This window comes from Lynx rufus, unplaced genomic scaffold (genome assembly GCF_022079265.1).
Source record: "Lynx rufus isolate CCGP_SWC_20201006 ecotype Redwood Valley unplaced genomic scaffold, mLynRuf1.p SCAF_1, whole genome shotgun sequence".
In the NCBI taxonomy this organism is placed as follows: Eukaryota; Metazoa; Chordata; class Mammalia; order Carnivora; family Felidae; genus Lynx; species Lynx rufus.
Genome location: NW_025814823.1, coordinates 27,428,868 through 27,443,042, shown reverse-complemented (window position 1 = coordinate 27,443,042; position 14,175 = coordinate 27,428,868). Strand labels below are relative to the sequence as shown.

Sequence of the window (14,175 nt, the reverse complement as noted above, 5' to 3'; positions counted from 1 at the left end):
ACATTTTCTGCCTCTTCAATAAGGCAAAAGTCCCTGGAATAGCATATAACTTAATTTACAAAATACAATAAATGTTCAGACACATATTCAAGTTTTCTTTTGGTATGATTTTTTCTCACTGTAAAATTACTTTTTTATTTTTATTTTTGTTGTTGTTGTTGTTTTGTTTTGTTTTGTTTTTTTTACTAAAACAGAAAGACTTTCCGGAAAATGTCATTGAATGATTTCCGCTATACATTAGATATACAACTCGGTAGCCTAGCAACAACCATTGCTACACCATCATTCACTTTACATATTCTGCTCGGTGAGCTATTCTCAAATGTAGCATATTTTAAGATTTTGCCATCGTGATGACTGTGGAATCGTTGGTTTTCATAGGAAACAGATCTGTCACAGTATGGAGCTTGGTTTTAGGGAACTGGTACACAATTACATTTCCACTCACAAGAGGACGCCACGGATGTCACTGAAGTCTGGCTCTGATGGCTCCGCAGGGGCCCCACGCCGGACGACCCCAACCTCCAGTGCTCACAGCGCACAGCCCTGGCCGAGTTCAGGCGGTTTCACTTCCAGAGACTTGTTTAATTCCTCATAGTTAGGTCGTCTTAATTCCTTCAAAGGCACACAGCTTCCACCTTTTTTCCAAAGTCGCTCCCACGCCTGTGAATTCCTGTTTGAACATGCGTGGCAGCCTCATCAGAAGCATTTCGATTTCGTTGGCGGATATCTGTTTAGAAAGGAAGAAAAGTCACTTTTAGAAACAAGGCTCCCCCGAAAGGAGGCAAGGGGTGGGGTGAGGAGGCGCTTGCCCGGTGAGCCAAACAACGCGACGCTCTCTACTTGGCTGTCAAGTAAGGCTCCTGGGAGAGGAGCACCAGTAAAGCTCCGAACGTGGTTATCCTGGTCGTCCCCTGAGCAGCTGGTGGGGGTGCGGGCGCAGGAGACGAATGGGTGCAAATTCCAGGCTCACCGTTCATGTGGACGGCTAGCTTCCCAGTAGTGCCAGGCTTCAACAGCACTCTCCCCCTTGATACAAAAGGAGGTGAGAATGGGACTTATGAGGGCTGAGAGCAAGTTCATCACCACTCCCAGCGCTCTCATCCTCTTCTACAAAGGACATCTGTATCTTCTATCTAACTCAGTGAGGGCCAAAGGGCATTTGAGTAGATTTCTGGCCGCCCTAACTTCTCTTCTTTCTCTTCCCTTAATTCTCACAGGGACCAGAAGACCATAAAGGTTTAGGAACAGAAATGAAAATCCAGAACCTGCAATGGTAAAAGTCTCAACATCCGTTCTTAAAATCCAGGTACTTTTAAATTTTTTTTTAAGTTTATTTATTTATTTTGAGTGAGAGAGAGAGAGAGAGAGAGAGCGAGAGTTAAGCACAAGCAGGGGAGAGACAGAGAAAGAGGGAGAGAAAGAGAATCCCAAGCAGGCTCCACACTGTCAGCGCAGAGCCCGACTGGGGGCTCGATCCCACAAATTGTGAGATCATGACCTGAGCCAAAATCAAGAGTCGGAAGCTTAACTGACTGAGGCACCCAGGCGCCCCAATCCAGGCAATTTTTTAATGCATTTTTTTTCTTCTACCAATTTTTCTTTATTACATACAGTTTTATACCAATAATTCATTTTATCTTAAATAAAGGGCAATCTGACCATAATCCGTCTGCTCTAATACAGCCGTTGTTCTTGTTTCCGTGTCTTTGCTTCCTAATCCATGCATTTGCATGGGGATCTCATACAGCAAGGTGGCTAAGACCCTGGAACCAGGGTGGGGCTAACATTTCTATTTGAATCCTGTATCTACTATTGTTAGGAGCTAAATCACTCCAGCCAAGATAATTAGTCTCTCTAAGCCTCAGCAAATGGGAATAACAACATGTAATAATGATGTATGAAGACTACTGGCTTAGCATAGACTTGGCATGTAGAAATGTTTAATGAATCAGACCTATTATTATTTTTCATGGTACAATCGTTGAATAGATATTTTAGAGTCTACACTTTCCATTTCACATTTAAATGTGAAATAAATTTAACATTTATTTTAAAGAGAGAACCGAATAGACCAGGAAGTCAAGCCAACTGTTCATTTAATGTTCACATAGAGAAGATTTCACATGATATAGTTGATATTCCTAGACCTATAACAAAAGGCCTTTCGAGGTGGCCCTGAAAGTTAAAACAAATCGCATTCTAAAATTTTTGCGTGCATTATTTTGAAATCGGAATGCATTTTCCCATGAAGCCATGTTAAAGGGATTATTAGATTCCCAGGTCAACCCACAAAAGCCTGTTAAAGGTTCATGTGATTTTGAAAGATTTTATTTCAGTGAGCTCTGTGTGGAATGCCTTCCTAGCACCCTGGTTTCATTGTCACAACGCTCCTAGGAGATGCGTAGGGCAGCAATGTCAGGATCTATCCCCATTTTGGAGCTGAGAAAATGGAGTCAACTACAGAGGCATTTATCATGGAACTGGGAAAGAACCCAGGGCTTGGGCACAGGAACTAGGCAATGGTATGCTTTGCGAGCTCTGCATGATTTCAGCAGTTATGGGTGAAGAACCAGGGTGGGGTGATTTCTTTTGAAATATCAGTCACCTGAGTTTCTTTCTTTCTTTCTTTCTTTCTTTTTTTTTTTTTAAAATCAGGTTCCCTAGTCTCTTCTCTGGAGACTCTGATTCAGCCTCTCTGGGATGTTGCTCATACACTCTAATCATATACTAATCACCCCTGGTAATGCTTAAGAACAAGCATATTTAGGTTAAGAATGGGGATTTAAAATCAGACCAGGCTTGGATTTGAATCTGGGCTGGGCCAAGATGTGTAACCATGGGCAGGTCATTTAATAGCTGTTCAGTTTCTTCATGTGTATAATAGCTCTCTCAGCCTAATTGTGAGGCTTATACACAAAATATAGCACAGTGCCTGGCACAAGAGGTTTCTCTCTATGTACATATAAGGCGATGCTGATAGAATACGATGCTCTGTTCTCAAACTTTTTGTGATAGATGGGTCAAGCTCTGTGCCCGTAAGTCAAACAAGTACAGAGAAGTAGGTGGTCAACCCAGTTTTTACTTGGTCCAGAAAGCAGTTTCCTGAAGCCAAGTTCTCCTCTTAACAACCTCCTTTCTTTCCTCGGGAGGAGGACAGCACAGGTCATCCATGGTAGGCTCGAGTCTCCAGTGCATTCAAGTGATACCCCTGAGACAAGCTGTCCTTCCCCAGATCGGGCCGAGCCGTGGAGAGGCTGACAGACCCGGGTAACAGCCAACCTATCAGGGGGTTGTTTTCAGGATAACCACCATCTCCCTTGGAAGAGGAGGGAAGGGACTTTGCATTGTTCATTAGGAAGGAGAGAAAAGGCTGAATTCTTGAGGGTAAATTAACAAGTCTGACCTAAAGATAACACCTATGCAGGAGGCCAGCCGGGGTCAGGTCAGGGCAGTAGCCCTGTGGCCGACTGTGAAAAGTGGGACAACTCATAATTCCTGAAAACCTTTCGCTTGCCAGACTTCTGAAAACACTTTTGTTAATTCTCAACTACATTCTCATAAGACAGGGAATGACTTACACGCAAGGAAACAGGTCCAGACAGATTCGGTGCCTTACGCAGGATAACCGAGGCACTAACTGTGGAGCTGGGGTGCAGATCCAGAACTGGCCTGGCCTTGTTCTTCAATCAACATTAATGCCGACTGCCACAGGGGGTGGGGGACTGTGAGTGGGAACTGGAAATAATCCTCCTGGTCGCTGTCTCCCTGTTTGGGGGAGGGGTCCGTGTACTGGAGGGCAGGTGATAAAGATGTCGACGCCAGTAACAAGGAACTGAGAATTCCCAACCTGACCAGCCCGTGCACGTTCCGTTGCTAATGCTTGGAGGCCTCCCCATAAACCGTTCACCAGAACAGCGAGCAAATCATGGGGAGTCTTGTTTTCCATGATGTCTTTCGACCTGAGGCTAGACTTTAACCACCGAGGAAGCAGGAGAAGCATGCAGGGTGAGAGGGGTAGCCACCCTGCCTGAGTCCTCACCGGAGCCCAGGCACACAGTGTGTGTCTTACGTGCATGATCTCATCAGAAAGCTCATTCAGCAAGCAAGCAAGCAAGCAAACTCCTCACTTGCCGGAAGACAGAAATGTTGAGACACAACATTTGGAATCCGGTCATGGAATGACCGTTAGCCAGCTTCCTCATCTTGTCTAAATCACTTAAACTCTTTGGGTGTTTTCTCCTTTGCGAGACAAGGGAATTGGAAAGAAACTCACCGAATGCTCTGAGGACTTGAATTTGCGTGCTGGCCCCGCCATACGTTAGTACTGGTCTTTGGGTAAGCTACTTAAAATTCATCTGACCTCTAGGCTGTGGCAAAGATCTCGAACTGATAGATCTCCTGTGTACTTTAAAGCACAAAACAAATGGCAACCAGTACTCATTACCTCTTACTGTGCACCAGATACTGCTCTGAGTTTTCTTTTTTAATGTTTATTTTCTGAGAAAGAGAGAGAGCATAAGCAGGGGAGGGGCAGAGAGAGAGAGAGAGAGCAAGGGGGGGTGGAGAGAGAGAGAGAAGGAGAGGGAGGGAGGGACAGAGAGAGAGAGAGGACCCGAAACGGGCTACGCACTGACAGCAGTGAGCTGGATGTGAGGCTCAAACCCACGAACCACGAGATCATGACCTGAGCCAAAGTCCGACGCTCACCGACTGAGCCACCCGGGTGCCCCCGTTCTGAGTTCTTTTTTTTCTTTTCTTTTCTTTTCTTTTCTTTTCTTTTCTTTTCTTTTCTTTTCTTTTTCTTTTCTTTTCTTTTCAATATATGAAATTTACTGTCAAACTGGTTTCCATACAACACTCAGGGCTCATCTCAAAAGATGCCCTCTTCAATACCCATTGAGTTCTTTTCATATATTAAGTCACTCAATACACAACGGTAATCCGTAAAAACCCATTTTAGTTGAGGGTACAACTGAGGCACCGAGCTGTTAAATAAATTGCCCACGGTCACACAAATAAATTAGCGGCACTGAGATTTGAGATTCTTAGGGTGACTTAGTTTGGATGACCAATTCCTTAGATTTTGACAGAGCTGGAAGTCAATGTAATGGAAATGAGTCGTTAATGCTAAGTTACTGTAGGTAGTGGAAGGGAACTGCCCGACCCTGCCGTAAAGATGTAAATCATGTGGACAGGGATGTGTCATAACCACAGAACCCACCACCTCAGATGAACCCCTACCTAAAATATCCATTTAATGAGGCTCTCAGATAAATTGTAGAGCATTTCTTTAAGACGTTTTCTATTTCATGCCAGAAGAAAGATCAAAGAGAAACCGCTTTCAAGTTAGTCTGATGGCTTTTAAACCTTCCTCTACCCTGACAAAATAACTTTTATGATATATCACACTTTGGGATTTTCAAGACAAAGAGAGAATTCAATTGGTCCTCTTTTTTTTTTTTTTTTTACCCTATGGCCAAAGAATTTTTACATTAGATATTTTCATTTACTTTAATTCTGTTTTCTCCTCCTCCTACATAGCTTGTCCGCTCCCATAATTTTGCCTTTGTAATATCTCATGCTGATAATTTCTTGGGTTTGAGGACGCAGTCGTGGGGTCATCACATAAAACAGAGCAGAAAAACCTCACTGGCCGAGCTCAGAGTGAAATGCACCTGCCCCCTCATCAGTTGCACAGGGTTCCCTCCCCCAAATCCATTCCGAGGTCGGGGCTTCTTTCTCTGTGCCCTTTTGTCCTAGAGGGAGCCCACGGGGGGCCAGGGAGGGTATGCTTGCCCTGCTGATGAGCAGAGGGGCTGAAACTTGGTGCAGGGCTCGCGACGCCCAATCCAGCCCTGCTTTCACAGCGCTGCGGTCTTCTCGTGGGTGCTGGGAGCAGAATCAAACACACGTGGCTAACAGACTTCTGTGTGGCCCTGCCATAGAGGGTAGGGACATGCTGTGCCCCATTTACACATACACCACGTATTTGGTGCCCTGGAAAGTGGGCAGGATCGTCATAGACATGATGCTTTTATCACCCTTTTACTCAGCTTGCTTTTGTCCCAGGAAATTGGTGGTCTGCGTCTTTTCAACCTTTGGTATTGTCAGTGGATCCCCTTCCCCTCTGTTCTGCTTAAAATTTTCCAAGTCTGACATCTATTCTTTTAGAAAGGATTGATTTGTTCTAATTAAAAAAAAAAAGAACAGAAAATATGAGAAGGAATAAAGGACTCTGTGTAACCAAGGGGCTTGTGTGGTGGTAACACTGCAGAGGTAATTTGTAATATCTGCTTGATTTATTTTCTGATTTGCTGACTCCAGCCCAAGCCCACTGCCTCTTTGCCAGGCCTCTGAGCGTGTATATAAATTGACACAAGCAGACATAAATCAGTTTTATTATGGGGCTGGCTGGCTCCGTGTCCCATATCAGTCAGGCCAGGGAAGCCGAGTGATGAGGAGTTCTTGTTTGAGGCACTGAAAAGACACTGGCATAGGCTTTGTCAAAGCTGGAGAGTCAGAGAAGCCAATTGCAAAACCAGATTTCCTTCCATAGGATAAACTGACGGCTGGCTTTTCGTGCACATTTAAATCCTGTTCATTCTTCATATCCCTGGGCGATGCATGGCATCAGCACACAGACACCGCGCAACAAACTTCTGCAGAGAGAAATACAGAATGCGGATGGGCAACGAAGGGAAAGGAAGGGAGGAGGAAGCAAGACACAAGGAGGAAGTAAGAGAGGAAGAAGGAAAGAAGATAAACATAACTGAGGAATTAGGAAGAGAGAAGAAAGGAAGAGGAACCGGGAGGGAGAGAAAGAGACAAGGGGAAAAAGAAAGAAGGACGAAGATTAAGTAGGAGAAAAGACAGGATCCGGATGGAAAATGAGAGAGGCAGGAAGGAAAGAAGGAGGAGAGGAGAGCAGTGTGGCTACAGCACCCTAGAGGGAAGTGTGACAGCACGTACTCGGGGATGCCTCCTGCACAGACTTCGCCCCTCTCCAACTTCTGTCTCGCTAAAGATTGGCCTGCTTGTTAGTTTGTCTGATTACTCAGTTATTCCATAAGTATTTTATATTCTCTCAACTAGACTACACACTTTTTGAGAGCAGCATTCTTTGTTAGATTTCTTTTGTGCCCTCGCCATGACCTGTTCCTCCCTGGTCCCTAGGACGGTGCCGGGTTCACGCAAAGCAGTGAATTATCCCAGCGTTTACTGGGTCCCTGGCAACCCCGTCAGTTTCTCCGGCGGTGTGTGAACAACTTCCTTTTTATTCTTTATGTAGCCAAATGAAGTGCTGTTACCTCCAATGCTTCACTTATCATATGCTTTCCAGAGGTGTTGTGAGATCTAAAAAAACACATTCATTGTAGCCTAAGCAACAAAAAATTCTTGCACTCATCGACATACTGTGACAAGTGGCTACTTAGGAGAACACTAGAATATGCATAATACTGAAGATTTTTTGGTAGGGGGAGGGGAACCTTACAAACACCACTGAGAACATTTCATCTACCGTTACTGCCTAGCTATAGTCTGGAAAAGAATGCTCTCCAGTTAAGGCTAATTTGAATCTCTTCAGGACAGACCAGATATTTTAGTGCCCCTCTGGTGGGAAATGTACACCTGCCTATGAACACCCAGCCTGTCGGTCAACGGTGGTATTATGTCAAAATGGCAGGTCTTTGCAAATCCTCCAGCATCGGCGGCCATATTATGTTGACTCTGGTTTTCAGAATCAAATATTCTATTTGGTGGGCCTTGGGACGAGGCTGTACATGGGTAGAGGGGACAGCCACACACACTTGGGAGAACTGGGTCTTAACTCCTAAAGAACACGTAAATTGGAGGAAGAGCAGAAGAATCCCTCCTCTTGACTGTAAGACAGGAGATATTCATCTGCTAATGCTCGACTCAATGTGACTTCCTTGCTGCTCAGGATCAGCGAGTGGGTTGACGTGGGGGGGCTTCTGATCAGAAACCATCGCAGGATAGAGCTGCCTGTTTTGAGCTTATCTTCCTGCGCCCAGGGCACAACTTTTGACTTGGCAAAGTTTCAGGAAGCCATCTCCCCTCCCCGCCCCCCCCACCTTCTGCTTTCCTCTGAGTGAATCTTTGTGACATGGTCATACGGCCACATTGACCTACAAGAGGGCTGAGTGAATGAGAGTGGGTGGCTTAGAAGAGGCCGAGAAGAGAAAAATATGCAAACATCACTGTCAAGAGCGGGAATAATATTTAACTGGAAAATGGCCTATTACTGGGCCACGCACTTTTAGGAGCCATGTGCAATTCACATGCCCAGCCTAATTTAAATTAATTCCTGGCTCTTCTTCCATTTCTAATCATTCTTATACTCCTATGTGGCCTTTGGGGAAACCCTAATAAAATCAGCTCCATTACAGGCTGCCTGCCTTCCTTGTTCTCGTCAGCACTGGGGGAGGCAGAATCTAAATATTATTTGATAGTTGTTGTAATGGTGATGTTGTCTGATGTCGAACAGTGTTGCTCTAAGCGGAAGTTTGAAAACCCACCTAGAGTCAGTAAACCCTCCATGCAGTGGAGGCCAGGCTGAATCCGTGGCCCTGGTGCAGCATCAACCGAAACTTGGTGGGGGGGCGGTGATGCCCAAGTCATTCTGATTAACCAGAGGCAGGAGTACTAGGTCGCTGGACCAGCCAGCCTCGGCGTCACTGGGCTGGTCGTGGCTCCAGGATTCTGAGCCTTCTGGCGGCTGATGCAAGGACAAGGCCCTGGTGGGTACTTAAAGGGCAAACCTCTCATTATTTTGTTTTCTGTTTAAAGCCCTGAGGATATAGAATTCCAGTATACAGCAGTAATTTGGTCTCTGGATTAAGCAGTCTAAATACCCTTTCAGCCTCACTGGGATAGAGAGAATATTTGGTCTAATCGCTGGCACCTAGGAGTTTTAGTCAGAGCACTTTTTCTATATAATTTTTGCTTCATGCATGAGGAAACAATTTGACTGCTCTACCGGGCATTTCATTCAGGAGATGGAGGGCTGTCCGGGGTGGGGGGGGGACCCCATGTATTTCCTCTGTGAAGGAAATACTTTCTTCTTTATCTTCTAAAATAAAAGTATCAGTCTGAGATGAAATGGACTTCCCTTTGACAGAATCCCTTCCAGAAAGGCCAATCATCTAATGGCCAGAGACCAGGTGCGTGAATTCTCTCCTCAGAGACTACTAAGGGAGACCACACAAATCTTGCCTGAACAAATGGATGATGGGCACTCTGTCCGGAGGGACATGCTTCATTATTTATCACTCCCACCGGGGATTTTTATCCTCACCCACCCCCTCTGCCACCCACATCTCCCTATATATACTAAAACAACAACTGCTTCCCAACAAAGGCTTTCCCCTTGGGATTTCCGGAAGGGGAAGGAAAGAAATGTCAACAATACCAGGGAAGGATAATAGCAATGATTGGAATAATTTCTCGAGGCCTTATTCTGTGTCACGCCACACTGGGGAAAGTGGTATTTCATTTCATCTTTCAGGCAAAGGTAGGGTTGATGTTAACGATATTGGTGAGGGAAAAAAACCAAACCCTTCAAGAAAGTATTTTCAACAAAGTATTATTTCAACAAAGTAACATTGTATAGCTCATCCTTCTCATTTTATCTGAATCCACATGAGCATTTTCTATCCCTCCCATCCACATGAGGGGAGGCTGCAAAGGAGACAGTAACACAAGTGTGAACTTCAAGAATCTTATAATCGCCTCATCCCCTTTCACTCTGTTTTGGTCTACCCTATTACCAGCTGTGAGAGAATAAATGGACATGAATCTCTGTGACTGAAAAATACTTTTGGTTCCAGATGATTCTGTCAGAGGGGAAGTTTAAGACCCATTAGAAAGGCCAAGCAGTTATGGCATCATGAATCGGTAAGATCATGTGACTCAAACTGAGAACCCAGTGCAGTAATTTAATTGATACTGGCCTTTGGAGATTTAGAATGATTTGTACGTGTGTTGTCAGGGTCCTAGAACTGCGGGCCGTGGGCCTGGTCCTACACATTCCATGCACTTTGCTGCACTCTATGGAAGAGTGTATTTCCATTTTCCCTCCCAGCAGGACATTTAACAAGCTGCTCAGTGGCGGGCTTCAACTCTCTGCTTCTGTGTCCATCCCCTTCCAGGGCTTCCCCAGGCAGTGCTGGTTAATGACACTATTTCAACTGGGGCCCCTCTCATTGTTGCCTGGAATTTGCTACATCAATTGATACATGCATTGAGCTCTTTTTGTCCTCTATCTTGTAGAACACAGATATCGCAATGGGTCAGGGGCACAGCTAATGCGGAGAGGAGGAAAACCAAGCCTCAGAGAAATGAAGAGTGAGTCCTGACTCTGGGTGTGGCCCTCGTGGGGTGGAGCTGAGAATAATTCTGCAATCATCTTTTCCATTTAGAGAGTAATGTTGAAAACCCACCGCTAATCCAGTTTTCTCGAGAGTCGTATCAGATCTTTGTTGTTTGAGGCGATTTTCTCCCTATTGTGTGGACTTCTTACCACAGAACCCTGTGAGAATCTGGCCTAAAGATAATGCCACGTTAGCCACCCTGACCTGATTTCTCCCGGTTTGGGGAACCTGTAATTTTAAGCCCCTCATATGCCATGTCCCCATTTGGCACCTGCTGAAAGTCACGGTCATTGTAGATAACTGCTTTTCTTTCTCTAAAGACAAATGCAAGTGAAAAAAGGACAAGTATCGGCCCCAAACTGAGGGCCTTGCGGAGAAGTCCTGATAAGTCTCCAGGTGCTATTGGATCCCTGATGCAGTTCACACAGGGCCCACCTGCAGCCAGGAGTTGACATGCAAAATCCCAACAACGTAAGTGCGCTTGAGAAAAAGAATTTACCTTGGAGTCAAGCTGCTGCATGTATGACCAAAGATACTCTATATTGGCTCCAAAAGGATGGACATGAAGAAACGTTGATATGATGCCTGGGTTAAAAAGACAAACATTGGGCATTACTGCAAGGCAAGTCAGAGTCGGAGTCAGATAATGTCCTTTACTAACCCCAGCGATGGTTTTGTCAGCCTGAGTTACAGTCTCACCATTTTCAGCAGCACTCAACAAGCATTTAATAGCAGCCCGTTCTGAAGACAGTCATAGTAACATGGCAAACACAACACTCTATCTGCTGGAATAACAGTAGTTAGAAAAGCTAGACTCTGAGATAATATACAGATGAATGAAGGTATTTCTAAACAAAGACTCCTGGAAGCATTTCAGCTACCAATTTTATGCTTGATTTACCAATATAAAATTGTAGTTATTGGGAGGATAAAATTCTCTCTTTTCTTTCTCTCAGTGGGCTTTGCAGTATGAAAATGGCTCATACAGCTGGTGTCAGAGATCACACGGCCTCCGATTTCCCTGATAATTACAGCTGCCAGTTATGAAAAGTATTTAATCCACATTTCCCCTAACTGCCACTGAAGGAAACACAAATCCTTTCCGAAGCCTTTATTTCCCCCTCGTTGTTGCTGGTGTTTAAAGGGAACCGGCTTACTCTCTCCTCCCTGCTGTAATTTACAAGATCATTTTAAAAGGTCCAGGAATGGATGGTTTGGCTGGAGTCTGAGTATAAATCAGAAGTCTTTTCCATTGTGAAAATCAACTGTCAACATTGTACTGACAAATGAAAAGCCGGGGGTTGGTGTCGGGGCTGAAGTGAAAGCATTACCTCTCTATCCTCCCTGCTCCTAGATCCAAAATCAAAATAGTGAAAATGAGGACGTCGACTTCATGGACTGTATGCTGCTGTTTGTTATGAAACGGTGTTCAGACTGACATTGTTTGAGTTCTCTTTTAAGCCCTCACATTGTTTATTGGGAAATTCTGATGCCTGAGAGCTGAAGGTCAAAAAAAGAGCTGCATTTGTTTGACACGCAGGTGGAATGAACCCTAGACGAGCACATCGTTCTTGCACCAGGTCACCCTGGGAATCGCAGGCTGACCCTGGATTGATCTGGGATAGGGTCTCGTGGCCTCCTGACCTCCTGTGTGATGCTTGGGATGCTCTGGGATGAGTGCCAGCATTTAAAGAAAAACTCCCAGTTTAGCTTTAGTCCGAGGACAGAGAACCGAAGTGTCTAGACCACTGCTCTCAAAGACCTGTCTTCAGAACACTGCTTACATGAGGTTTGTACTGGTTTACAGTGAAATGAGGAAGAGAGAAATAATTAATCGTATTTCTCCATAATGCTAAAACCTCAGTTTTCAGAGACCTGTTTTTCTTGCGATGTAAAGAACTACCATTAAAAAAAAAAATGTTTTGAGAGAGAGAATAAGCATGAGCAGGGGGCAGGGGGCACAGAGAGAGGGGGAGAGAGAATCCCAAGCAGACTCTGCACTGTCAGCACAGAGCCTGATGTGGGGCTCGATCTCATGAACCGCGAGATCATGACCTGAGCCAGAATCAGAAGTTGGAAACTTTAACCCCCCGAGCCTCCCAGGCACCCCAAGCACTACCATTTTATTCTGAAATTATATTCCTCCTTTTTTTGCTAAAATGTTCTTTTATGAAATAATGCAAGTGGTAAAAGGTAATATTGATAGTTTTAATATCTTTAAGTGGCAAATAGCCATTTTAATACACTTAAGTGGAGTTGTTTTATTCCCCTCCTTCCAGTTTGTTAATTTCCATTTTTAAATTTATAGATCTGGCAACTACTTCCCTGTGTCTTTGAAATTCTCAAATCTGGTGAAGTGACACTGTAAGTAATTCTGTTACTAATGAGTTCGAGTATAGAAGCTCATGAAGGACTTAAAAAATAAGTTTTTTTTAAAATAACACTTTTATTTGCATTTGTTAAGTGGGAGAGAGGGGGCAGAATTCTTTTTTTTTTAAATGTTTATTTATTTTTGAGAGAGAGAGAGAAAGCACAAGCAGGGGAAGGGCAGAGAGAGAGGGAGACACAGAATCTGAAGCAGGTTCCAGGCTCTCAGCTGTCAGCACACAGCCCGATGCGGGGCTTGAACTCACAAACTGTGAGATCGTGACCTGAGCCAAAGTTGGATGCTTAACCGACTGAGCCACCCAGGGGCCCTGAGGGGGCAGAATTCTTAAGGGGAAACTCCTGTTTCAGGATGGTGAATGGGGTTCTCCTTGCTGTCCCAAGCTGAGGACCGGTGGCATTACGTCCACTAGTTTTCACAGGGAGCCTCCAATAAATGGTAGGCAGACCCCTCAATCCCCCATTAGGAGACAAGGGGGAAGAAGGAGCAGTCACCTCTGGCTTTGTGAGGAGGCGAGGGTGTTCCTTTCTTCTCCTGGCACACAGGTTCTCCCAGGCAGGGGAGAGGGAAGCTCCGAGAGAGTGGCTCACAGAGCCAAGAGGGGTGCTGCAAGATGGGGGCAGCATTCGCTTCCTTGGTTGGATGTCGGCTTAGGCAGCAGACTGACCGGTCAGCCTTTGGGGTGATGAGGATGTGTGGTTTTCCACCGGGGTAAGGGAGCATCTTAGACGGTGGGGAGGCTTGAGCAGTCTTACGAGTAAACCACCCCAAAGGCCCCAGCAAATAGAGAAAGACATTTTTCATATTAATCTCTCTACCGGACAGAGACTTAGCACCATCTCCTAGATAACCCACAGCCTCTCCTGTAAACATCTATGGAAGGTGGTGCGAAGTTAAATGTCTTCAGCAGTATAAACGGAACGAGTCAGAAGAGGATGTGTGTGGGCGATGGGGGAGAAGTTGATGACTTTAGGCTAGGAGACGAGGTGTTAAAAGAGGAAATTTAGGGATACCAGTAATGGGAGGACCTGGGGTGGCTGCTTTTGTTGCCTCTGTGAGCTGGGTATCTCTCTGTGTGCACACTCCCTCACTGGTATCGGTCTGTCTGCCGGGCCCAGTCTTGGGTTCCCCAGGGAACTCTGCCCTCAGAAAGTCTTTGTGTATTCTGGGTCAGTATTGGCAATAGAGTATACATGTACAATAAGTGTATATTGAATGAATTTATCCTCTAGAACTAAGACTAGCCAGTATACTTGTTTAAAATTTCTACTGTTCTATTATAGGTAAATGGGGATAAATAAGAACATTAAAAATGGCTACAGTACTAACTGGTGATGGGGCAGTCTTTCAAAGATCAGGTAACTTTGAGACGTTATTCACTCCTGATTCCTTCCC

General features: G+C 45.0%; 1 protein-coding gene across 2 annotated transcripts in view; it reads right to left on the bottom strand.

Moving 5' to 3' along the window:
* Positions 1-598: 598 nt before the first annotated feature.
* The window catches only part of ENOX1 (ecto-NOX disulfide-thiol exchanger 1), a 206,585-nt gene continuing 193,008 nt past the window's right edge, over positions 599-14,175 (bottom strand). For both annotated transcript variants that reach the window (XM_047078969.1, XM_047079041.1), the window contains 2 exons: positions 10,894-10,979; positions 599-730 (listed from right to left, as the gene is read on the bottom strand). In XM_047078969.1, coding sequence (XP_046934925.1) covers positions 599-730; positions 10,894-10,979 — 218 coding nt within the window. The remainder of the gene's footprint in view (positions 731-10,893; positions 10,980-14,175) is intronic.